The sequence below is a fragment of the Cardiocondyla obscurior genome, linkage group LG25 (genome assembly GCF_019399895.1).
Source record: "Cardiocondyla obscurior isolate alpha-2009 linkage group LG25, Cobs3.1, whole genome shotgun sequence".
In the NCBI taxonomy this organism is placed as follows: domain Eukaryota; kingdom Metazoa; phylum Arthropoda; class Insecta; order Hymenoptera; family Formicidae; genus Cardiocondyla; species Cardiocondyla obscurior.
In genome coordinates, this window is record NC_091888.1 from 2543416 (window position 1) to 2571075 (window position 27660).

The 27660-nt window shown below is 38.5% G+C and overlaps 2 protein-coding genes and 1 pseudogene across 2 annotated transcripts; all 3 read left to right on the forward strand.

Annotated features, from left to right (window-relative positions):
- The first annotated feature begins 9393 nt into the window (after window positions 1-9393).
- Window positions 9394-16366, forward strand: LOC139111730 (uncharacterized). Its single transcript, XM_070672200.1, has 4 exons — window positions 9394-10378; window positions 10434-10666; window positions 11059-14473; window positions 15084-16366. The coding sequence occupies exons 1-4, from the start codon at window positions 9394-9396 to the stop codon at window positions 16364-16366; spliced, it is 5916 nt and encodes a 1971-aa protein (XP_070528301.1).
- A 5800-nt stretch (window positions 16367-22166) lies between these two features.
- LOC139111731 (ATP-dependent DNA helicase pif1-like) lies at window positions 22167-23864 on the forward strand. The gene has a single exon (XM_070672201.1). The coding sequence runs from the start codon at window positions 22167-22169 to the stop codon at window positions 23862-23864; it is 1698 nt and encodes a 565-aa protein (XP_070528302.1).
- A 640-nt stretch (window positions 23865-24504) lies between these two features.
- LOC139111848 (putative nuclease HARBI1) lies at window positions 24505-26331 on the forward strand (annotated as a pseudogene).
- Window positions 26332-27660: the final 1329 nt, after the last annotated feature.

A 27660-nucleotide genomic window follows, 5' to 3' on the forward strand; every position in this document is an offset into this window, starting at 1 on the left:
ATAATCTAGAAGAGTATAGCTAGTCAAATACGCATTAATATTAAGTAAAAATTTTTCAACTAAAAAATCGGTTTTTATTTGTTTATAAAAATTGCAATTGTTTATCAATTTTAAAAATCGTGTGTACTTCATTAGATAATCTATCTAAAAAGTTACAGTGTAAATTTCAAATTAATTGAATAAAAATTACTCGAGTTCTACTACTAGCCGTGTTTGAAAACGTGGTTTCGAGAGAAACGCGTTTAAAGTTTGACAATGTTATTTAGACGTGCTAAGAATAGCTTCAAAAATTTGACTTTTTCGAGTACTTATAAAATTGTTTCAACAATATACCATGTCAAACATCATTCTTAACATGTTCTTACGTCATTTAAGCCAATAAAAAAAAGATCAAGATAAATTTTACTACTAGGTATTACCCCGTAAGTGTTCTCATTTTCCCTACCAGAATCTGTTTAATCTCTTTTTTTCCTTCTATTCTCTTTAAGTACAAATAAAAAATATTTGAACGTATGTAAGAAAAAATGAACGGTGTTAACGCTTGACATTCGCACATGTACGAAATTGAAGTACCGAGGGCCGATTTACACGGGTTGTAAATCCGTGGAGATGTAAGTAAATTATGTAGCTTAATTTTCAGAACTCTTTATTTGTTAAACAGCAATATTATTCACTTTCTGCCGTAATTTTACAATACAAATACACTGGTATTAATATGACGGAGATCTGTAACGTACTGTTACACCATGGTCGGTGCAAGAAGTCCGTCCTCCCGGACTGTAAGAAATATCCGCGTAGGTGTACGGGAATCCCGAATAAAGAGACTATTTTATAAGTTAAACTCTTCCTTTATTTTCACCACACATAGTTTAAATCAGGCGTGCGACGGGCGGCGTGACACGTCGATTATGATATTGCGACTAACCCGCGGACGTCGACCGGTCGCGGGTTATACAGAGTGTCCGAAATATTATTAGCAATATTAAAACTGTGGGTAGGGAATCAGATTTGGAGACGAAAAGTCCTTTACGAATTTGTAAAATTCGTAACCATTATTGAAAAAAAAATTAATTTGTATAGCGCATGAGCGACAAGGAAGCTGCGAGTGAGTGAGCGCGACAGGCGAATAGCTAAAAATGGCACCGTCGTCTGTCGCGCTCACTCACCCGCATCTTCCTTGTCGACGATGTAGGCCTCGTCTATTTTTTTCGCACGTAATCGTGCAAACGATCACCTTGGTAAACGTTTAACAGTGCAATATTGTTTTTTTTATGCACGTTGCACTAAACACTATCCGTACTAAATGCATTTTTAGCCCTATTTCACGATTAAAGATATGATTTATAACCGAATTACATTTATCCATTGCGCGACACATTTCGTTCACGACTGGCAGCTACGAGTTTGTCGCATAATCGCGATGCACAAAAAATACTTATGCAAAAAAGAATGCATTTTTACAATGACCATTCGATGGTGAGACTACACTCAGGTAACGAGACCATATACCAAGAAATTAAAATGCAAAGGTGACGAAACCATATACCGAGCAATTAAAATACAAACTCGCAAACGTAGCAAGATCTAGAAACGGTAGAAATCTTATTTTATTAAGAACAGTGGCGCATATATTCAACAGAGATAATGAAATAAAATTGTTTTAATATCACTCATTTATCAATTAACAATATGTTACGTCTGGAGCCGTTTCTTGTATGGTCGTTCTCTCAGTAAGCAGTTTTAATAACTCTGACCAGAAACTAAGGTTTACGTGCACGGAGACAATTAGTCAGCGAAGGCGTCACCAATCAAAAAATTGGGGGGAAGAAAATCTATTCCCATACCCCGTGAGATAACCCGTACGGTAGCCGGAAACGTACAGCTCATTTCGGCCAATAATACAGTCGTAAAACCTAAATTGGTCTTACCATGATATCGCCTAGAGCAGTACGGTTTTGACTAATCAACGGAAAGTCGTAAAACAAGACAAAGACTCCCGCAGCCGTTGACATTTAGAAAAACCCTCCCTGGATAATAAGGATACAAACACTATGACCTCCGTTTTCAGTTTTATTACCTAGATAAAATAGAAACGCCGACTCTATAATAGAAAATATTAAGATGTACGATGGGCAGATGCGCCGAAACAAACAAGCGTTTCGCAACGATCATCAAAGGAAATAATATGTATAATCGCGCCTGGCAACAGCTAAGGAGCTTCAAGGCAATCGGTGTAATAAAAAACTTCGAAGAATGACTCAGAATTGGAGCATAATCAGGAAATAGGGAGATGAGACAATACTCCCACCCTTCAACTTTCCTGCTATATAAGGCCCGCGATTTTAGGGCAAAGACACTACCGAATTAAGACCCAACGTATACATATCGTTACCCTGCCCGATTTTCTCGCAAACGAACAAGTGGTCCATGCAAAACGTCTGGATCAGGGACTCGACGCCCTCACTAACCTATTCAAACCGAAAATACGAAGCCATTGTCAAGCCTACACCGCTCACTCCCGAGGAAGCAGCAACAAAAACCACTAGACTGCAACTTGCAACCAGCAGAAGTGAGTTGAAGATTAGATTTTAAAGATCGAAAACATTTAACAGACCGTAAATTATAGTGTCGTATCCCATGAATCTGACGCGACAGCAAACCGCTGAGATCCTGCGACCTCCTCCATCCGGGACATCAACACATCTTAATTCAACCCCTTCGCGTCTATTAACAAATTCTATGACTTATACTATACCAGATATCACTCAATCGGCATCCCGATGTGAATCCGTTCCTCTACCTTCTCAATCCAGCGAAAGAACGCTAATTTACCCTCAGTTTGAAATAGATTCGCATCTATTCCCTTCGAATTCCCAACCTCCTTCAAAGCCCGAAACATACCATCCGTTCTCAGATTTAGATTTTCCTACTTCAATAGGCCGTCCACCTACCGTTATTCCTCACCCTGAAAAAAACTCTGCTTCCTACGCTCCGGATAATAATCCACCATCTTCCCGTTTTTGCGAATCTGAAAACTACCAATATCCCTCCAACCGAAAATTTTACAATTGCGAATCTCATTTACCACGCTGTGGCTATCATATGTGTGGTTATCAAAGCGCAAGAAATTCCGAATTTCGTCCATCAATTCCTTGCTCGCCATGCTCATTTCCAATCAAGCAGCCTGAAAGAAATTGTCTTTGGCCAGGCTCTCACCATTTTCATTATAACAGAGCAGAGATAACCAATTGTCCCTTCGGGTCAACACATCCTCCGCCCTTCTTTCCTAGAACTTCCCATTATTCCCATTTTTCCCCGCCCTGCCGACACTCTCACGCACACTGCCATTCACACATTCATCAAGAGAACCATATGTAAAGATACTCACATACCGAAAAATTGTACACCCGCGAACATTCACAAACACTTGCAATAATTAATTTAAAACAAAGGACGAATTTAATTGTAACAATTATCTAAGCAATAGTTACCGTGAAATTGTAAAACCGTTTTTAATAAAACCAATACCATTTTCAACACAATCATGCTCTGGTTTTTATTCGCTTAAGACTAGCGCGGCCCTGTCCCTATAAATAAAATTAGATTCTTTTATTAAAAAGGGGCCATAGGCCGCACGCGTTTCGAAAGGAGTGTCATAGCGTCTATTAAAGGCGTTGACCCCCGACTCAAAACCTCAGCTCGTGCGCCTCTGCCGCAGCGGTATCGTCCCTTCTTTTAGCGGCAAATAAAAGATTTTGCCCCGTTGCATCGTTAGCTTTCCGATTTCCAGCTTTCGGACGTAACAAATATATTCCACAAAGATAAAATATAATTTTAATACTATATTTATGAGAAAAGAAAAATTTGTACTTGAAGATACGTGTGAAAAATGCGGTACATTTTAATAATTTTTGCGTAGAGTCATTATATAATAATGCATAAAAATTTAAAATTTTATTTAAAATCTAGGATATCATAGAAAAGTATATCGTGTTATCCACATTGAGGCATATAAAAAAAATGTTAATTATGCATTCGCTGAAAAATATAACATCGACGATCGTAATAAGATCTTCAATGAGGTGGCAATGAATTCAAAATAAAACATTCGCGATCACAATAAGATTGAAAGTGTAAATTAAAACCATAGAAGTCATTCATATTATACAATTGAAATAGCTTAAGAGATTCTTGATCAGAAACGTGTAAGATCATTGACAAGGTGGAACCACGTTTTTCCAAGAATTAAAATTGTTATATCCCGAGCCCTTAGCAACAGAGGCTCGGGAACAACGCCGGATTGTCGCACGCGCGCGACCATTTAGCTTGATCGGCAGAATACCGCCGATCAAGGTAACCCGGCATTTCCGGCCGGGACGCGAAGTCCGAGGACAGTCGCGGTTGCCACCCGCGATTCCGCTGATTGCTATGATTTTTGGCATAGCAACAGTAGGAGATATATAGGGGCAGCCGCGGCCCGGACAGTTAGTCGCTAACAAGTATCTCGCGTGGAATCTTTAATTGAATAACAAGTGTAAGTGTAACTCTGTAAAAAAAAGAAGAAAGAAATAAAGAAGTGAATCAGATTAACGAAAAGGCGACTTTATTTCCAAAATTACAAGTCTCTCCGGAGAACGAATCCCACGGCACCTTCGCGGTGCAACATTGGTGGCAACGGTGGGATTCGCCCCCCGGAGTTTAGTCGCCCTCGTGTCGTCGCCCTTCCTCCTATTGGGCGTTCGACTGATAGTGCGGGACCTCTGCAACAAACAAATAAAAAATTTGTGAGAACTCATTTTATGAATGAGAAGATAGAAGAAGACCATAAGCAAGGGAGAGCCGGACGTGCAACCTGAGCATCCCCTGACCAGCGTAACTACGAGCAGCAGCCACGCAGATAAGCAGCCACGCAGATAAGCAGCCAAGCAGACCGAATACGAGATAGAGAAGCGTACGAGCAGCCAAGCTGAGAACATCGCGACTCATCAGCTATCAAGCAGCATGCTGTTACCGGCGCTATTGTAAGTTAGTTATATATATATATATATATATATATATATATATATATATATATATATACAGGGCGAAAAAGCGAATAAGATTATATGTACCGCGGCGAATTCCTACTACACTGTCACACGTCGCGCCTATCGTGGTTGAACGGCATTACCGAGCCCGAAAACCTACAACCTATCTTTAAAAGAATTCCGTGCAGGCTAACGAATCAGACGCGAAGTTTTATCCGCGAAATAACGGTAGGCCGCGAAATCTTGGACCGCGATAGCGCGATTTACGAATTTACAAACGGAATCTCCCTCCCTGTACCCATGTATTCGGGTAACGCAAATTTCGTGAATTACCGAGAAGCCGAAGAATCCGGTAATCAAAGTCGCCGATCGTCAATAGGATCGCTAGTGAGCGAAATATTTGCACCCGAAGACCAGCGATTTATATTCATGATGACCGATAACGGCGAAAAGAACGAGCCCTCGCTTACAGGCGGGGAAGGCGCGAGAGCGCGGACCTCACACGGCGAAAACTCTATCATCAACACGGAACCCAGCGCTAACACAAACACAACACAACCGCAGTGTCGACACTCCTCACCAATCTCGCGACCAGGCGGCACAACGCGCGACGACGCGATGCTCACGATACTCGACGCGATATCACTGACCGCAACGAGAGTAGAAAGATTAGAGAACGAATATCTCGCGCAAAGATACGGCGCCAGGCTCAACAGGACGGCGGACTCCTTGCAGCACCCCGTGCCACCCCCGAGACGGCCCCAAAGAGATGTACGGCATTCTCTCAACAACCCGCGGCAATACTTAACGCTGCAAAACGCAATCGGATTTATACCCTCATTCGACGGAAGCGAAAACAACGTGAAAAAGTTCGTTAAGGCATGCGAATATGCAGCGCGAAAAGTAGACCCGGAAGACGTGGATGAGTTATTGGCGGCTATACTCTACACAAAACTTACGGGACGAGCACTCTCGCGATTTGAATCAAAACAAATTCTAAACTTCGCGCAATTCATACGCGAAATCGAAGAGGGTTACGTGCAGCGACGAGGTACAGCACACCTCCAGCTGGAATTCAACCAGCTACGTCAGCGCACGGGAGAAACCGCGCAAACATACGGAACCCGAGCCGACACGTTAGTAACCGAGCTATATGACGCGTTGAGCGAAGACTCCAACTACACGGCGGACGAAAAACGCGGGATATGGAACTCGCTCCAGAAACAAGTGTTGAACAATTATCAGACGGGTCTGTTGCCGCATCTACAGACAATCGTCCGGTCGCGGAACTACAGGACGCTACAAGAAGCGGTAGCAGGAGCTGCAGCGGAAGAAAGACAGCGTAGCGCACCCGTACGCACATACAACGAGCGAGCGTACATCGAGCGAAACTTCCCGCGCACCCCGGCAAACCGCCCCCCCGTGCCAACATGCAACAGATGCGGGAGGCAGGGGCACCCGGGATTTCTGTGCCGTACCGGCAGGTACGCGCCCAGGTACGGCTTGCCCAGAGCCGAAAATATACCGCGCGTTAGTACCACGGACAAATTTTGCAATTACTGCAACAAGCCATATCACACGCGCGAAGAATGCCGTAAGTTAAAAAGGGACAGCGAGACACCGCAAGGAGCACGACGCGATAACCGAGCTCCCCCGCGAACACCCCGACGGATGACCACGGTGCATTCAACCTTACCGGAGGAGAGAGCGAGAGCGCCTACGAGACAACCGACACACGACGACACGCGCGGAGATAACGAGGCACGTTACGAGACACGGCCCGCGCGAGATTATCAAGTGTCACACATCTCAGACGACAACAAGAATCGTCACTTGGATCTCGTCACCCTGCCCGTGTTACAAGCCACGGGCGGGAAAATGACGTTCTTGCTGGACACCGGTGCTGCTATCACCCTCGTCAAGGTGGGGAAGCTGAAGGGCGATACACCGATTTACACTGAATCGATGGCTCTAACTGGTGTGACCGGACATAAGGCGCAAACAATAGAAACAACCCGCGTGTTAATTTACTTGCGAGACAGTACGATCTCGCACATTATGCACGTAGTGCCCGACGAATTTCCCATTGCGTACGACGGGATACTCGGGATGGATTTTCTTAAAGCGCAACGCACCGTATACGACGTCGAGAACGGACTTTTGATAATTAACCGCGCCGCGATCCCGCTACAACCGTACGTACGCACGACGCTACCACCGAGAAGCGAAACGATAATACAAGCCGTCACCGACAGCAACCAGATCGGAATAATATATGCCGATGAACTTAAACCCGGCGTGTTCATAGACAATTGTCTAGTAGCCCCTGAAAATAATACTTGTGCCATAAGCATTTTAAACACACGAGACACAGCCGTGCCATTTCATACACCCGCAGTACACATAGAAGCGGAGCCGCAATTGTGCACGGTCAGCGCGCTCGCGTTACAAGATAAGCCAAATATAGCCGCAGTGCAGCAGCGAAAAGAGCACGTTAAAAAACAGCTTAGAATCCAACACTTGAATAAAGAAGAAAAAGGTGAATTGACAAAAATCTGCGAAAGCTTTTGCGACATTTTCCAGTTGCAAGGCGACCCGCTTTCCTTTACTGACTCTGTCGCGCACGAAATTGTCACGGAAAAGGAAAGTAGGCCAATTAGCTGCCGCCCTTACCGACTGCCCGAGAAACATAAGGTAGAAGTACGGGAGCAGGTAAAGAAGATGCTCGACGAAGGAATTATAAGAACCAGCGCAAGCCAATGGAACGCACCTATACTAGTGGTCCCCAAAAAAGCCGACGCATCCGGAAAATCGAAACTAAGAATAGTCGTCGATTTTAGAAAGCTAAACGATATTACAATAGGCGATTCTTTCCCTATTCCAAATATGACCGATATACTCGATCAACTCGGGCACGCGAAGTATTTTACGACCCTGGATTTGGCATCAGGATACCACCAAATCCAAATGAAGGAAGAGCATAAACAGAAAACCGCATTTTCTACACCCGAGGGACATTATGAATTCAATAGGATGCCTTTCGGACTTAAAAATGCACCGGCAACATTTCAGCGCATGATGAACTCGGTCTTATCGGGTCTACACGGTATCAAGTGTCTCGTGTATCTAGACGATATAGTCATCTACGGATCAACATTAAAGGAACACAATAAGAGACTCGAAGCCGTCTTCAAACGTTTACGAGAAAATAATTTAAAATTGCAACCGGACAAGTGCGAGTTTTTACGAAAAGAAGTACTATATCTCGGACATCTGATAACCGAAAATGGAATTCGACCCGATCCTTCCAAAATTTTCGCGGTAAAAAATTTTCCGGTACCAAAAAAGTTAAAAGACGTACAATCATTTATCGGACTAGCCGGATACTATCGGAAATTTATAAAAGACTTCTCGAAAATCGCGAAACCATTGACGACGCTCACGAAAAAGGACGAAAAATTTCGATGGGAAATGGACCAACAGAACGCGTTCGAAATATTAAAGGAGAATTTAACCACCGCACCGATACTTAAATACCCCGATTTCACGCGCCCGTTTATCGTCACAACGGACGCCTCGGATCATGCAATCGGAGCCATCCTCTCGCAAGGGGAGATAGGAAGGGATCATCCGACTGCATATGCAAGCCGTATATTAAACAAGGCCGAAAGAAACTACAGCATGACAGAGAAGGAGCTACTCGCGATAGTATGGGCGGTGAAACATTTCCGACCCTATATCTATGGAACAACATTTACGATTGTAACAGACCACAAACCATTGATCTGGCTGTTCAACGTTGTTTAAGATCATTAGATGATGCTATTCGAACGTTTTAAACGCCAGACTATCGAATGCCGTCAGAGCGACGCCAGTCTGGTTATATGAGAGGCTTTGTTTCAAATGATATTATTTCTCTGTCACCATAAGAATCTACTCGAAAGAAACTATTCAAAATTTTCCGTGCCTTATCTCACTTAAGACGGGACGGTCCCGAACGAAACCTAAGATGCTCTTTGTTACAATAGAAAACTGCTCTGCTCTCTTTGAAGCAATGCCTCTCAAGTCAGTCGCCTTCTTGAACGCATTAAGAACGCATCTCTCGCTAATTCTTTCGCGGCCAGCAGAGCCATTCTTGCTAAATTTAAAACATTGTAATAATTTCTATCCTTTCGAGCCCAGCAGTGGCTAAGTGTTAATCAGTGCAAAAGAAAATAAAATTTATAAAGTGCAACCTGTATTCAAGTTTTTCGTCCGAACCTTCATCTTAGTGCAAACATTTTTTGGTCCTTCGAGCCGGATACGCATATCCTTGCCTTTCGAAAAACTTGTTACAGTGCAGTGTTGTGCAAAAGTCTAAATCGACATGAGTCAAAGCATGGATTCATTAATCCGTAGCCAGACGGATTTGTACGGGCGTATTTCACGCTCGGTGGAAAATTTAAAGAAGGGAGGTGCGGCTAAAATCACTCCCGGCTCCATCGAGACTCGCTTGAGACTTCTCGATAATTACTGGAGCAAATTCGAAAAGGGTCATGAAACTCTTCATACGAGTTTTTGGACGGAACTTGCCGAGCATGATTATGTTAAGGCCGATGCCTATAGCATGGTCGAAGAAGCCTACGTCTCGCAGCGGGCGATCTTGATGGATCTCGCCGAAGAACATCGCAAAACGGAGGAAAAACCCGAGCTCTCCCTGCGCGAGAGCGAAGTTTCCTCTCGACGCCAGCTTCCTCGCATTCAACTGCCTACTTTTTCTGGAAAATTTGAGGACTGGCCCGCATTCAAGGATCTTTTCCAATCAATGATTGCCCGAGATTCATCATTAATGGAGGTAGAAAAACTCCATTATTTACGCTGCTGTCTCAAGGGTGAGGCAGAGCAGTTAGTAAAAAATATTCCTACCACCGCCGATAACTATGAACGAGTTTGGACTATGTTGAAAGAATATTATGCTAATAAACGTATGCTTGTGCGATCCTGCTTTTCAACATTTACCTCATTGCCAAAGATGCGGACGGAGTCTGTCCAAGAACTAAGACGACTCTTCCATAATGTACTTCAGACTGCCGGAACAATGGAAGGAATTCGCCGCCCCATTACTGACAACGATCTCTTTATTCATTTAGTGATCGAACTATTAGATTCTCGTTCACGCCGCGAGTGGGAAACAACGATCGGTGGCACTACCGAACCACCCACCTTTGAAGAGTTAAAAAACTTTTTGGAAAATCGATTGCGGGCTTTAGAAGCTCTATACCCTGCGGGACATGACACCTCGACAAAAACAACGACTGTTTCCAAGCCAGCCCGAGCTTTGGTTACGCACACCGCGTCATTTACCACGGGAGGTAAGCCCTCCTCATGCTTTTTATGCAAGGGAGACCATTATATCCTTGCATGTAGTGAGTTCTCCAGGAAAGGACCTGCAGCGCGCCGAGACTATGCCGCCGAAAATAGTTTGTGCATCAATTGCTTTGGAAAGCATGCCGTTAGCCAGTGTCCTTCAAAGAAAAGTTGTGTCTCCTGCGGAAGACGGCACCACTCAACCATTCACGAAACCTTCCTGCGAAGCCCAGCAATCATGCACAGAACAACTCAACCAGCAGGTTCATTGCCAGCAGGTTCAACTTCAACAGGTCCGTCAACCAACTCGTCGCAAAAGCCGGAAGAGCGTCCCGCCACGCAAAGCGCCTCAGTCACGTCTCTCCATTTGCGTAATTATGTAACTGGACGAGTCTCGGTTTTATTGGCCACAGCAAGGGTTATAATTACCGATAAGTATAACAAAAAAATAATAGTGCGAGCGCTCATCGACCCGGGTTCGGAGGTATCAATTATTTCGGAAGCTCTCGTAGAAAAACTACGTTTACCCCGAAAATCCGACACCACCACAATTTTCGGCATTGGTGGCGATAAAACTTGTTACGCGCGCGGTCGTGTAAACTTCAATTTAAAATCTTGCGTAAATCAGGACTTTTGTGTAACGATTTCGGCATTAATTTTACCCCGTGTTACCGTTAATACGCAGCGTATTATTAACAATAACGAATCATGGCCACATTTGCAAGGCCTAGTGCTTGCTGATCCTGAATTTTCCTCTAACGATCCGATAGATTTAATTTTAGGAGCGGAAGTTCACGCCATTATAATAGAAAATGGTTTGCGAAAGGGCACAGCTAAAATGCCCATAGCTTTAAAAACAGCATTAGGATGGATTTTATCCGGATCTACGGGTGAAATTCAGTCTGCTTCTTTTGTCTCAATAAATCATTGCCAAACTCAAGAAAATATAGTAGAACTGGTATCACGTTTCTGGCAACAGGAAGAATTACCGTTAAAACCAATTCCTCTTACCGACGCAGATCGAAAGTGCGAGGAATTCTTTATTGAAACCACTCAACGATTGCCATCAGGCCGCTATATGGTCAGACTACCGTTCGCTAAGCAAGGTCCGGAATTTGCAAACTCTCGACCATCATCAATTAATATTTTTTCTAAGTTAGAAAAACGCCTTGACTCACAACCACAATTACAATTTCAATACAATTATTTTTTACACGAGTACGAAATGTTAGGACACATGTCCAAAACAACGCCTCCGACATCTGACAAGCATTATTACCTGCCTCATCATGGGGTATTTAAGAGCAATGACCCTAATTCAAGAATACGAGTAGTTTTCAATGCCTCTGCACGCTTTAAAAATTCAGAGTCCCTTAATGATGTATTGCATAACGGTCCTAACCTACTTCCTGCACTTTCTGATATAATTTCTAATTGGCGACGGTATCAGATAGCTATAACCACAGACATTGAAAAAATGTATCGGCAGATTGAAATTCACCCAGAGGATCGAGAATACCAGCGGATAATTTGGCGTCCGAGTTCTCTTTATGAATATTTTGATTATAAATTAAATACTATTACTTACGGATTATGTTCTGCGCCATATTTAGCTAACAGAGTAATTAAGCAATTAGCTCTCGATGAAGCGAACAATTTTCCCTTAGGTGCATCGGTTCTCCGTCATGAAATATACATGGACGATATTTTGACTGGCGCAGACTCAGTATCATCCGCAAAGGTCTTAATTACGCAATTAATTAATATTTGCACGGCGGGCGGCTTCCCCTTAGCCAAATGGTCGTTCAATAGCAGTGAACTAAGCAAAATAATTCCGACACCTGAACCAAGCAAGGGTCCAGTAGATTTTCACAGTGACATTACGCATACTATTTTAGGCCTTCGCTGGAATCCTACAGAGGATTTCTTTTATTTTCATGTAACACCAATAGAAAACCAAGTACCTACAAAAAGAATAGTGCTGTCCGAAACAGCTCGGCTTTTCGATCCTCTCGGCTGGCTTGCGCCGGTTATTATTAAAGCAAAAATCTTAATCCAAACGCTCTGGCTTAAGGGAAATGATTGGGATCATCCGTTAGATAAAGATGATTTCAATTTATGGCAACAATTTCGCAATGAATTAATAAAATTGTCGGAAATTAAAATACCGCGATGGCTTATGACCACGGAAACAACATCTTTAATAGAATTACATGGCTTCGCAGATGCCTCCGAGCGAGCCTACGCTGCAGTAATTTTTGTTAAAATTAGTCAGAATAATGAATTTAAAATATCATTATTACAAGCCAAAACTCGCGTAGCACCGCTAAAAAAAATATCTTTACCTCGATTAGAATTGTGCGCCGCCACTCTTTTAACTCGATTAGTTGTTCACGTTCAAGCTACTATAAAATTAAAATTTAATAGCATTAATCTATGGTCTGATTCTACCGTAACTCTTGCCTGGCTCAAGGGTCACCCCTCAAAATGGACCACCTATGTAGCGAACCGCGTATCGGAAATCCAGCAAGCATTACCATCTGCTTACTGGAACCATATTCCAGGTCATGAAAATCCTGCCGACTGCGCTTCTCGCGGTCTCTTGCCAAGCGAACTACAAAATCACCCGCTCTGGTGGTTAGGCCCGAAATGGCTCAGGCAAAATAATATTGAACAACCAAATCTAAGTAATTTTGAAATTAATTCTGAAGAATTAATTGCTGTTAAAAACGAGCAAAGGTCTCACGTATTTACTATAACCACGTTACCAAAAGAGAATGAATTATTATTAAAATTCTCAACATTACTTAAATTATTAAGAGTCACTGCATTATGCCGACGCTGGCTAAAGGGAAGCTCAAAGGGACCATTATCTTGGTCTGAAATAAATAAATCACTTAACTTCTGGATCCTAACAACACAGCGACTTTGGTTCTCGGAAGAAATTAAATTATTGACTGAGGGAAAATCGCTTTCTCGAAATAATGCATTATCTTCTCTGTCTCCTATTATAAGCGAGATCGGAATTTTAAGAATCGGCGGTCGATTACGAAATGCGTCATTGTCACGGGATCAGCAGCACCCGATAATATTACCCAAGCGCTCAAACTTAACTTTTTTAATCATAGATCATTACCATAAAAAGACCCTGCATGGGGGACCGCAACTGACACTGTCAACCATAAGGCAACGCTATTGGCTTATGGGAGGCAGAGCATCAGTAAAGGAGCACATTAAAAACTGCGTACCATGTGTTCGTTGGAGAGGCACATCTCCGCATCCTCAAATGAGCGATTTACCGCAAGCTCGGGTTACGGTAAATCGTCCATTTTTAAATACCGGAGTAGATTACGCTGGACCTTTAATGGTCAAAACAAGCAAGGGTCGAGGGCAACGAGCCCATAAAGCATTCTTGGCCATTTTTATATGTTTTGCCACGCGCGCAATACATATTGAATTGGTCTCAGATTATACAACAGCAGCCTTTTTAGCAGCCCTCCGGCGTTTTATTTCTAGGAGAGGAATTTGTTCCACGATTTCAAGCGATCGAGGGACTAATTTTGTCGGAGCAGACAAAGAATTACGAAAATTCTTTGCTGAAAGTATAAAGAGTAAGGAATTTACTCAAACCATTGCAAATCAAGCAATTAAATGGAAATTTAATCCTCCATCTGCACCTCATTTCGGCGGAATTTGGGAGGCTGCTGTTAAAGCTACGAAACATCATATCCGACGGGTCATCGGAGAGGCTACTCTAACGTTTGAAGAAATGTACACTTTATTAACGCAAATTGAAGCGTGTTTAAATTCTAGGCCTTTGATACCACTCTCCGATGATCCCGAGGATCTAGAAGCACTAACTCCAGGACACTTCCTGATAGGAAATGCGTTAAATGCTGTGCCCGAGCCATGCTTAGCTAATGTATCCGACAATAGACTTTCCCGCTGGGAACTCGTGCAAAAAATGCGTGACCATTTCTGGCGGCGTTGGTCAGCCGAATACTTGCCCACGCTAAATATACGCTCTAAATGGCGAACAACTCAGCCAAATTTGCAAGTAGGCATGCTCTGCCTAATCAAAGGTGAAACAACGTCGCCAGGTAAATGGCCTCTTGCACGAATTATAGGAACTCATCCGGGTTCTGATGGGCAAGTTAGGGTGATAACAGTACGCACTGCATCATCCACATTTACGCGACCCGCCGTTAAAATTGTTCCTTTGCCTGTACAAGATACTACCTTTGCAAAAAATTCGTCAGCTTTTGACGAGGCGGGCGGAAATGTTTAAGATCATTAGATGATGCTATTCGAACGTTTTAAACGCCAGACTATCGAATGCCGTCAGAGCGACGCCAGTCTGGTTATATGAGAGGCTTTGTTTCAAATGATATTATTTCTCTGTCACCATAAGAATCTACTCGAAAGAAACTATTCAAAATTTTCCGTGCCTTATCTCACTTAAGACGGGACGGTCCCGAACGAAACCTAAGATGCTCTTTGTTACAATAGAAAACTGCTCTGCTCTCTTTGAAGCAATGCCTCTCAAGTCAGTCGCCTTCTTGAACGCATTAAGAACGCATCTCTCGCTAATTCTTTCGCGGCCAGCAGAGCCATTCTTGCTAAATTTAAAACATTGTAATAATTTCTATCCTTTCGAGCCCAGCAGTGGCTAAGTGTTAATCAGTGCAAAAGAAAATAAAATTTATAAAGTGCAACCTGTATTCAAGTTTTTCGTCCGAACCTTCATCTTAGTGCAAACAAACGTAAATGATCCTGGGTCCCGCCTGATAAGGTGGAGATTGAAACTCGAAGAGTATAATTACAAAATAGTCCATAAAGACGGAAAGAAGAACACGAACGCGGACGCGCTTAGCAGAAACCTCCCGCAGCAAGAAGAAAAGCTCCCAATATACGTACTAAAAGAAAAGAACACATATTCAACAGAAGAAAAAGCGAAGCTTTTACATGAATACCACGACACACCAATAGGCGGACACCAAGGCATCACACGTACACTACACCGCATCAGATTACAGCATGAGTGGCCAGGCATGCGAAGAGACATAGAGGAATACATAAAGAAATGCGAACAGTGCCAGAAGAATAAGTTATCAAGGAAGACAAAAATGCCGCTAATAATCACAGACACGCCGACTAGACCGTTCGAAAAATGCGCCCTAGACATAGTAGAACCGCTACCGATAACGAACAATAATAATAAATACATTCTAACGTTTCAAGATAATCTCACGAAATTTAGTAAAGCGATTCCTATCCCGAACCAAGAAGCCGCGACCGTAGCAAAAGCGTTCGTGACTCAAATAATTTTTGAACACGGGATACCGGAATACGTTCTTTCCGATCAAGGAACGAATTTTACGAGCAATATTTTCAAAAACATTTGTAAACTACTACGGATGGAAAAAATACAAACAACTGCATATCATCCGCAAACTAACGGCGCACTCGAACGATCGCATCGAACACTGGCCGAGTACCTACGACATTACATCGACGAAGATCAATCTGATTGGGATGAATGGTTGCCATATGCAATGTTTACATATAACACAACCCCGCATACGGCAACCGGATTAACCCCCTTCGAACTTATCTACGGACATCGTGCTACATTACCGACAGCACTGAAGACCGCGCCGAAAGAAACGTATTCATATGACGACTATGCGAATGAATTACGCGAACGATTACGGGCCTCCAACTCTCTCGCACACGATCACGCGAAAACCGAGAAAGAAAAGGCGAAAGAAAATTACGACAAAGATTCCCGAAAACGCGAATTCAGAGTCGGAGATTCCGTTCTTCTTTACGACGAAACGGTTCGACGCGGCCGGTCCAAGAAATTAGATGCGCTGTGGATAGGACCGTACATAGTAGTACAAAAGCATAGCGATGTTAACTTTAGCATAAGAAAAGGCAGAAAAATAATAGAAGTGCATGCAAATAGACTAAAAGCGTTCATAGAGCATTAAGCATAAGCAAAAACAAATTAGTCAGTAAGCAAAAAAAAAAAAAAAAAATATACATATAGCAACAACAAAAACCATGTACAGTATAATAAAACAAAATAATTCGACTCACCAATGTAGTCACCAGGGACAACAGCTACCCTGCGACACTCCAGGTCCCTCGTTGTTTGCATTCGCAAACTCGGCTCCAATTTGTGCCACAAGTATTGAACTCGGTGGCGGCTCCTCAACCCCACGCATTCAGAACATACGCGAGGCCTAAAGGCTAAATAACATTCCTCGCAGACGTAATAAAAGGATTGCGATTCCACTAAAAACAAAAAACACAAAAATAACAATAAATCACGCGAACGCACACACATACATATCTACAACTACACACGAAATAACAATTACTTTTCTCTTTCTTTTTTTTTCTCTTTTCTACTTTTTCAAACAATATTACGATGTTACTACAACGACAGTTAGCGTCTTACTAATGAGACGAACGAAAAACCTTAACGTTGAAGCCGAGAACGAATTTTGATAAACCGAAGCTCCGAGAAAGTAATTGTTATCCGTGCATAAAACCCTATACCAAAGATAAAAAGTACGTACCTTTAGTCGACGCTGCATCTTCATTCCCACGATGAAGACGACCCGCGAAACTCACACACCTTCCAACACGATATGCTAACACCTTACACACACATACTTAACCAGTGAACATTTCAGATTAACACTCACCACCGCGAAGAGCGCAATCGAAACCGCACCTTATACAATTACACAATTCATCCACGAACCCGGATTATATTATGAGGACTACGGACTTCTCCATCTATCCGACACTACATGGAAATTAGTACTAATAATAAACATCGCCGACTTTGAAATCAGATTTAAGAAATTACAAAACCAAGTCGACGACGCGGAAAATGCCTGTAATAAACTACATGAAGCATATAACGGCGAATTATTAAAAGAAAAATGTCATAATTTAGCAATGTTGGTTACAATGCAAAATAATAAACTAATAACCGCATTAGATAGATTAACCGCGACCTATGAAGTCCAACACGTTAAAAGAGGTCTCATAGACTTAGTAGGCACAGTAGGGAAAACTTTATTCGGCATAATGGACGCCAACGACGAAAAAATTATTCAAGAGCAGTTACAACTGCTAATTGCAAGCCAGCAAACGACTCAACACGTAGCGAAAAATCAACTTAAAATATTAAACGGTACACTAAGCCATATACAAGAATTAGAGATTAAACTCAAGCAACACGACCGCGTCTTAACGAATGCGACCATCCTCCTAAGTCAGCAGATAGATAGAGTAACGCGACAAATGGAGATGACGGAACATCTTAACACACTAAGAATACTCGTGACTGACCTACTGACTGACATACAAGACACCATCGACTTTATCTCCTGGACTAAAAAAGGCATCATTAACACACGGCTATTACCGATTGACAAGATCATAACAGAGCTACTACATGCAACGATTCAATTACCCGAAGGATCACAATTCCCGTTCGATACCAATCCTAAGAACTGGAATTAAATCAAAAAATATATATCGATTACAGCGCATTACCGCGATCACAACGCTCTGATGATAATTATTAAATTTCCAGTCGTCACCGATACGACATACGAATTAAAAGCGGTCATACCGTTTCCCGTTTATGACCACGCTAACATTTTCAAAACAATTAAAACCGCGCACGAATATATCGCGTTAGACAAAGAAAACAACAAATACATAACCTTAACCCGCGATAAAATTAATAATTGTATCCGCGGAAGTAAAAAACTTATATGCAAAAACAATTTCGCGACGTACCACATATCAGATAACGCACCTTGCGAAGTCTTAGCACTCACCGAGCCGGGACATCAACCCGAGAAATGCGAAACCCGCCATATCATATCTAATGTTAGCATATGGACGGCACTAAACGAGCCCCAAGCGTGGTTATACTCGACCGCGTCACAGACCATTAAACTACGATGTAAACATAAGCCAAGTAAAAAAATAAATATAATCAAATCAGGTAAAATAATACTAAGAGACGCGTGCCAATTAAGTACAAACGACCTCACAATACAATCGAAAACTCTTCTAGGAGAAAGCGACATCAATATTTGTATACCAACATATAATATCACTATGATACCAATCAAAGATAGAACCAACATTGCTAAAATTACGTCACAATTAAAAAACATACAAAGGGAACCAATTGTACGAAATAAAAATGAACTACTACAACTAAGCTTAGATTTAAACAAAATGCGTTCCGAACTAGATAATAATAATGTTGCGGCAAGAACAAAAACAATAATAATATATTCCGTAGGATTAAGTACAACATTAACCGTATTTACTGCCATTATTATAACTATTACTATAATAAGAAAAAAATATTGTAATAAAAATAAACTATAATTAACCACAAAAAAAAAAAAAAAAAAAAAAAAAAGACGTATCACAAACTCAACGTCTTTTCTTTTCTCCCCGAGGGAAAGGGAACTTGTAAAAGAAAAAGGCTTGAACAAAAAATGAAACATTCAACCCTTTTTCTTCTCCCTAGGGGGGATGGATGTTATATCCCGAGCCCTTAGCAACAGAGGCTCGGGAATAACGCCGGAATGTCGCACGCGCGCGACCATTTAGCTTGATCGGCAGAATACCGCCGATCAAGGTAACCCGGCATTTCCGGCCGGGACGCGAAGTCCGAGGACAGTCGCGGTTGCCACCCGCGATTCCGCTAATTGCTATGATTTTTGGCATAGCAACAGTAGGAGATATATAGGGGCAGCCGTGGCCCGGACAGTTAGTCGCTAACAAGTATCTCGCGTGGAATCTATACTCGAATAATAAGTGCAAATGTAACTTTATAAAAAGGAAGAAGGAAATAAAAGAAGTTAATCAATTTAACAAAAAAGGCGACTTTATTCCAAAAGCTACAGTTCTCTCTGGAGAACAAATCCCACGGCACCCCCGCGGTGCAACATACAGGTTGCACTCGGAGCGTAAGTGGCTTTATAATAAGAAATACTACCAGAAACAAATATTAGAGTACACAGTTGCAGTTGAAAAGAGTAATTCTGTCAAAAATATTTTTAAAAAATATGCAAAATTTAGATCCACAAATTATTTAAGAACTCATAATTTTTTTGAGACATATGTGATACATATTTTATACAAACAAGGTATTACTAATAGTAATAAAATTTATATTGAAAAAAGATTGAAAGCAGAACAAATTGTTCGGTGGTGTTTCAATATTAGAGATACTTTTGTTCGTAATAAGTATAAAATATTAGCTAAACTCAAAAATAGATCTGAAACATGTTTATCTATTGCTGCAGAATGTATTACAGTTGATGACAAATCAAGTGCATTTTGTGGTATATCTAGATATACAGCTTCGTCTGAAAATTATTTCGTTGATTCGACGTATTGTGATATTAATTCATCCAAAGTTAATGTAACGGAACCTTTAATGTTAAATACGAGAGGACAAATTGTTAATACGTTACCTTTGGTAGAAGCTCGAGCAAAAAAATCGTGATTATACGGTACTTTATGTAAAGTCAATGATCCGCTTCTAATCGAACGATATCAAAAATTGTTAGAAGCTATAAATAAGTGTACTTTGAGGAAAATTCCGGAACTAATGCAAAGAATTCACGATTGCACTGTAACAATTTTTGACAAAAATTTAGAAAATGCTAAAAAGGGTCACGCACATAGCTGTTACATTAATTTAAATCTTTGTAAAGCTATGTTTATTCCAGTTCAATTATTATCACCGCATTTCCCAAAAGTGAGATATATTAGACGTTTGCTTTACCAACTTTATAGCTCTTATCAAAAAATGTTACAGTTGGACGAAGCATTAACTTGTGGTGAAGTTGATAAATTACAGGAAATTATACGTTCAGCACAAGAATTAGCGGATATATACAAGCATCAGCAAAGTGATACAATTATGAGCGATGATGATATTATTTCTAAATATCAAAATGCGTTTAAAGCTTTGAAGAAACGTTCTCTTGATACACCACGATTTATTTGTATATCGTGTGAAAGACTTAGTTAAAGAAAAATATTTCTAAAGTTAATAATAATAAAGTTCAAACACGTAGAAGTAATCCAATTTGAAACGATTTAATGGCATATGTAAATCAACAAAAAATTAATCCTGAATACATATGTCATTATTGTGATAAAAAATTTCGTAGCGGACTGTTACCTGCTTATTGTATTCTAAATAATTTATTCGTAAATGATGTACCGGAGTGTATATCTTCTCTTAACGAATTTGAGAAAATATTTATACAGAGAGCTAAAGCTTTTCAGACTGTGGTTAAAATGGGAACAGTTTTTCATAAGGTAATTTCATAAAGACAAAAAATACAAAAAGTTAAAGGTTCAACTTTTCATTTACCAATTCCTTTAGAAGAAACTTTTGATAAATTATGTTCAAAAATTGATCCAATAAATTTAAATCACAAATTATGTATCTTAGTTAGAAATATTCCAACTAAATCAAAAATTATTTGGGAAGATTTAGTGGATTTTAAAAAAATATATCAAGCTTTAAAATGGTTGAAAGTTCGTAACTTTTTATATTCTGGCATTGTACTGCCCATAACACATGTTCAATTAAATTTAGAAAGTCTTAATAACAAAGAATTTCAGGCACAAGAAACAAAAAATGATGCAGAAGCTCCAATTAATGAAAAAAATTATTTAAATAATTCCAATTTGCAAACGCAAAAGATGACAGATGATGAAGTTCAATTACATCAGCGCAAGGCTATGTTGACTCAAAAAGATGACAATGAGAGTTACTACGAGCAATATACTATATATCCATTATATGAAAAAAAAGAAAATAAAACTGCAACTGCTTTGTATCAAATGTTAAAAATTTAAGATGTACCTTTGGATAATCGTGAAAAGAATTTGGATTTGATGTGTTTTCCAGATTTATATCCATTCGGTAAAGTAGGACGAAAAGTTATTCGTAGGTATCGTTTTGGATTTCCACGACCTGTTACTGAAACATTGTATATGAGAGATGTAGCAACTGCAATAACAGGTAGAAAGCAATTGAAACATAAAAGTAGATTGTATGATCTTCCTAGAACAGAAGATGAAGTTGATATTAATGATTATAATCCCGTGCTTCTTACTGCATGGGAAGGAAATATGGATATACAATTTATTGGTGAAAAGTCGACCTTGCTTACATGGTATGTTACTAAGTATGTAAATAAAGCGAGTAAAAGTGAGTTATCTAACTTTGATCTTGAGAGTTTTAAAAATAATAAAAATAAAACATTGGCCAGTGTTTTCTGGAATTATAGTTTACGATCTATAACTAATAAGGAATGTGGAGCTCTTGAAGCTGCAGATACATTAATAAGTATTCCTTTAGATGGAACTGATCGTAATACAACTATTAAATGGTTGAACGTTAATCGTATACGACAGAAAAAATTAAAAAGTCGTAAAGAGATTGAAGCTCTAGATGAAGAATCCACAGATTTATTTTGTCCGGCTTTAGTAAATGATTATTATCCAAATAGAGTGGAAAAATTGGAATCAGTGTCTCTTTATGAGTTCGCAAAGTGGTATGATGTCACGACAATTGAGCCAAAGAATAATTGAATTGAATATTATAAAATAGATAGTAAACATTTTCTTAAACGACGACGATGTGCATGTCTTATTAATCATTATAAATACAATGTTGAAACACAGCCCGAAGATAACTTCTTTTCTTTACTGCTTATGTTTAAACCTTGGCGAAATTTAGACGATCTTAAAGATAATTGTGACACTTATGCAGAAGCATATGAAAAAGCAAAATTACATCTTACAGAGGCATTGCAATATCATGAAAAAGTACAAGAATTGCAAAAAGTATTTGAAAATGCAAAACAGTTGGTTCAGCAAGTTGATGAAGAATTACAACAAAAGATTGGTATTCAAAATATAGAAGCTGGTGAAGCGATGCAAGATTTTAGAGATCTTGGTGAGAAAATAGATAATATCGATGTTTCAGAAATAATAGCAAAATTAAATGCGGATCAACTAAGAGTATTTGATAGAGTCATTGATACGGTAAGGTCGAAAGATTCGATATTACGTTTATATGTTAGTGGAGAAGGTGGAACTGGAAAAAGTTTCTTAATTAAAACGATTAAATGTTGGATTAAACATAATCTCAACAAAGATACCGCTTTAGCAGCACCTACTGATATAGCAGCGTTTAACATTGATGGTTTGACTGTTCTTCAATTACTTCAATTACCTGTTGAACATGGTCAGACTTCAAAGTATAAACCATTGTCTAATCATGTATTAAACGTTTTACGAACTGAACTTAAAGAAGTTGTTCTCTTTGTAATTGATGAAGTGTCAATAATATCAAATTTGGTTTTAATGTATATACATTTTCGATTGACAGAAATATTTGATACAAATGACGTTGAAGATGGTTGGTTCAATAAAAAACACATTCTTTTATTTGGCGATTTACTTCAATTGCCTCCTGTACGTGAAGATTGTATTTTTGCGCAATTATCAAATGATAATATTAGCAAATGCATTGGTTCTTTAACTGCTATTAATTTGTGGTCTACGTTATTTCATTACGATAAATTGACGATTAATATGCGTCAGCGAGAAGACGATACATATAGGCAATTGTTGTCGAGAATTCGTATTGGTACATTGACAACGACTGATCGTGTCGTACTTGAAAATAGAAAAATAATTTTTAAAGGTGATTCTTTGGAATCCAGATTAAAGGAATTATGCGATTTTATTAATAATTGTTCATCGGACGCTGTTTGTCTACTACCTGCACGTCATATGTGTGACGCTCTCAATACAGCTATGTTAAGTCGCATTGATTCGAAAGAGATATTACTAATTGCTAAAGATACAATTGACTGTACTTTATATTTAAAAAAAAAAGTATTAAAAGTATTATCAAATAATGACGATGATAATTCTAAAACTGCTGGACTTTCAAAAATAATTGTAATTAAAATTGGAGCAAAAGTTATGATAAGGCGTAATATCGATGCTACTTTGGGTCTGGTGAACGGTACAATAGCTACAGTAGTTTCAGTTGTACAAGATATATCTACTGATTGTGTGGAAAAAATTAAATTGCTTTTACCTTCAGGATTAGAATATTTGATAGAAAGAGTAAACGTTAAATTTGAAGTGGTGGATAAAGCATTTGTTGTAAGAAAACAATTTCCACTGTGTCTGAGTTATGAAATAACTATTCATAAAAGTCAAGGATTGAGTTTACAGACTGCTGTTATTGATATAGGAAATTCTATATTTAATTATGGTCAATCTTACGTTGCATTGTCTCGAGTAACAACTGTGGAAGGATTGAATTTGATTAACTTTGATCCTTCCAAAGTGACAGCTGACGAAAAAGCTATTGACGAATACAATCGACTATAAGGTATAAGTACAAACCAGAGGCAGAAATAATTACTATGCAAAAGGAACGTCGTATCAAAGTGAAAGATATTCTATGGATACAATCTAAACTAGTCGAAGCAGTTCAAGAAAATGGTCAGCAAAATCAAACGTTACAAATAAATACTACTTGGGTTCTACGTGGTTTTGAAAATACAGAAATTGTTGTATGTTATGCTAATACGGTTATACAATGTCTATTTCATTTAAGTCCTATTAGAAAGCAACTGCTAAATTGTGATAAATCAAATATTCTACGTATGTTAATGCATCGGTATGAATATGGAATGAGTAATTTAAATACATATGATGTTCGACAAAATTTAGGAGAATCGTTTACGATGAATATAAAACTAGACGGAATCAAGTTTTTAACAACTTTGTGTACAAGGTACGAGTGTATAAGAGAGTCAGTAGAGCATGAAATAACTTTTACTATTCGGTGTGTTACGTGTCAATATACAAAAACAATTAGTTCTAATAATTTATTTATTTCGATACCTATTATTAATTTTAATAAACAGAGCTATAATCTACAAGATTTATTTAATGTTACATACTCTCATTGGTATCAAACTGATAACGGGTTTTGTGATAATTGTACAGGAAATAGTGTACTAAAGATATAATTATTATTCATTTTGCAATATTTTCGTTAAAAAACGATAAAGGGTGCGTTCCAGCTAAGAGACACAGTGTCGACACAGTGTGCCTGTGTGTTACACAGTGTCGACTTATAGTTGGAACACATTTTAGTTCTTTATTTTGCCATAATGCGCTACAGTAGTGAAAAACCGGTTGGTGAAGTTGGTTTCTAGAGTATTATCAGAATTAAAAAAATTTTTTATTAATATTTACAGATGAATGCACACAAAAAAGTTAAAATAAATTATTTGATGGAAACTGTCAATGACAGTAGTACTACAAGTACAGACAGTTCTAGTGAGCAAAATGATTTATCTCTATCATTTATTAATACATCTTCTAGTAGTGAAGAAGACAATGAGTGTATATTGTTATTTTCTATATTAAAATATTTAATCAGTGGATGTAAGAGACATCGAGTTAAAAACTATCTTGATATTGTGGATAGTTGAACAGATCTTGAATTTAAGGAACATTTACGCATTGAACGAACCACAGCAAATAAATTAATAGGTTACTTTTAATCATTTTCTTGTATATAAATTTTATTTTTACATGGTTTTATTATTATTTTTATTATATTAAGAATAATAGTATTATACATAAAATTATTAGTTAAGTATATTCATTTATACATACATTTATCATACTACTTTTTATATTATTACACATGTTATGTATAAAAATAATCATACTTTTTTTCAATTTCTAGATGATTTGCAGGAAAGTGGATTTATTCCATTACATTCATTTGGAGTGAAGCCAATTGGAGCAAAACTCAGTTTTTTAATATTTTTATGGCACTTATCAAATACAGAACCTTTACGAACAATATCAGATAGATTTGATGTCTCGATTTCATCCGTCTTTCGAGTAATTCGTCGTGTAACTACTTGGATTTTAACTAAATTGGATGACGTTATTAAATGGCCTCAAGGAGAACGTATTACTCATGTTTGTCATCAGTTTTATGTTAAGAAAGGCATTCCAAATGTAATAGGAGCTATCGATTGTTGTCACATAAGAATACAAAAACCTAATGCACAAAATGTAAGAGATTATTGTAATCGGAAAAAATATTTCTCTGTAAACCTTCAAGCTATCGTAGATGCAAATATGAAATTCACAAATATATATTGTGGTCAGCCAGGTTCTTTTCACGATGCAAGAGTACTTAACAAATCTTCAATATACATTTTAGCTAATGAATATAAAGAAGTAATTTTTCCGAAAGGCAAATTTATTATCGGAGACTCTGCATATCCATTACTAGAATGGCTCGTTCCTCCTTTTCGTAATAATGGTCACCTTACTCCTTTACAAACTGAGTTTAATTTTATTCATTCTTCAACCCGTATGGTTGTAGAAAAAGCATTTGGATATTTAAAAGGACGTTTCCGACGAATAAAATTTTTTTCGGAATATCGAGATATGCCATTTATTTCAAATACAATTGTAGCTGCGTGTATTTTACACAATATTTGTTTGGATAATAATGATAATAACTTTGATTATGATTTAAATGAAATAAATGATGATTATATTAATATAAATGAATGTAATGAAAACATTAATCAATGTGAAAATATTAATCAACGTGTAGATCGAAGAAGGGAATTATGTAACGAATTATTTGGACAGGAATAAACAATAACAGAATTCAAATATTATATTAAACTTTATTTAAACATTTAACTCAATTTATATTAATAATATTGTTGAACAAACATATAGTTCTTACAAAAAAATAATATTCGTACAAATAATAATAAAAATAAAATTCTCACTTAGTAATTGCATAACGTAAAAATTAAATAATGTTTTTATAATGTTTACTACTCATCAAACTCAGAATTATTTTTAACATTAGATTGTTGTAATAATTTTTTTAATAAATTACATTTGGTTTTTTCGATTTCCATAATTTCGGAATGTCTATTTTCTTTATCTTTTAATTTTTTTAATGCTATTTCTTTTTTTTTGTTCTAATTGTTTTCTTTTTAAAGTTATTATTTGCTTTTTTAATGCAAAGTCTTCAGTTGCTCTTTCTTGAGATTGTTCATGTCTTTTATCTCTTGCAGCATCTCTTACTTCTTTATTTTCTAAAAACTGTAGCCATTGTTTTTCAATATTTAATTTTTTTTTTGCCAAATTTGTTCCTGTTCCATGTCGTTGAGTTTGAGATGTACACTCCTTATTTTTGTTAATTTGTAACACTTGTGAAGTGCCTGCTACAGGACTTGTAGGGACATGTATATTTTCCTTATGTCTTGTCCTATTAACTTCTGGTAGTATTATATTACTCGATACAGTGTGAGCAGCAATAGCGTCTTTATCTTTGCCAAATATTTCATCCATTTGATTATACCATTTAAAATTTATCACGCCTCTTCCCGATTTATTGTTGTTGTCACAACACTCTTTGTACTTTTTGTGTAGAGAGTTCATTTTCCATCTTACTTGATCAGTTGACATCTGTAAAAATAATTTAAAAAAATACTAATATATACAGGGTGTATCATTTCATATTGACAAACTGTCAGAGTTAGATAGGTCTCGTGGATACAAGTTAATAAGTCCTGTGCCATTTTGCAAAATTCTTAATAGTTATTGAGAAAATAATTAATTTGTCTAGCGCAAGAGCGACAAGGAAGCTATATATATATATACAGGGTGTCCCAGACATAACGAAGGATACTGGGAGGATAGATAGAATTGATTGAGACAAGTAGAAAAGTCTCGTACTATTTTGCAAAATTCTCAACCGTTATTGAGAAAAAAATTAAAATGTATAAATTGTATAGGCGTTAGAGCGGCAAGGATGCTGCGCGTGAGTGAGCGCGACAGGCGAATCGCTAGAAATGGCGCCGTCGTCTGTCGCACTCACTCACGCGCAGCATCCTTGTCGCTCTTACGCCTATACAATTTTATTTTTCTCAATAACTTGAGAATTTTGCAAATGGTACGGTGTCAATCTATCATCCCTCATACATATCGGTTCGTTTTGTCACTCCCGAAATTTTGGGGTAGACAAGAATATTTTAAGACGAAAAGTCCTATACAATTATGCAAAATTCGTAACCGTTGATTTTATAAAAATTATTATGTCTCGGCGAATGAACGCTAAGAAATC

What these genes read in the sequence shown, in the direction of transcription:
- LOC139111730 (XM_070672200.1), top strand. Translation starts at nt 9,394, where the DNA reads ATGAGTCAAAGCATGGATTCATTAATCCGTAGCCAGACGGATTTGTAC. An exon ending in CGCGTCATTTACCACGGGAG is followed by an intron (nt 10,379 to 10,433) that starts GTAAGCCCTCCT and finishes CCTTGCATGTAG; the next exon opens with TGAGTTCTCCAGGAAAGGAC. An exon ending in AGGTGAAACAACGTCGCCAG is followed by an intron (nt 14,474 to 15,083) that starts GTAAATGGCCTC and finishes AAATTTATAAAG; the next exon opens with TGCAACCTGTATTCAAGTTT.
- LOC139111731 (XM_070672201.1), top strand. Translation starts at nt 22,167, where the DNA reads ATGTTTAAACCTTGGCGAAATTTAGACGATCTTAAAGATAATTGTGAC.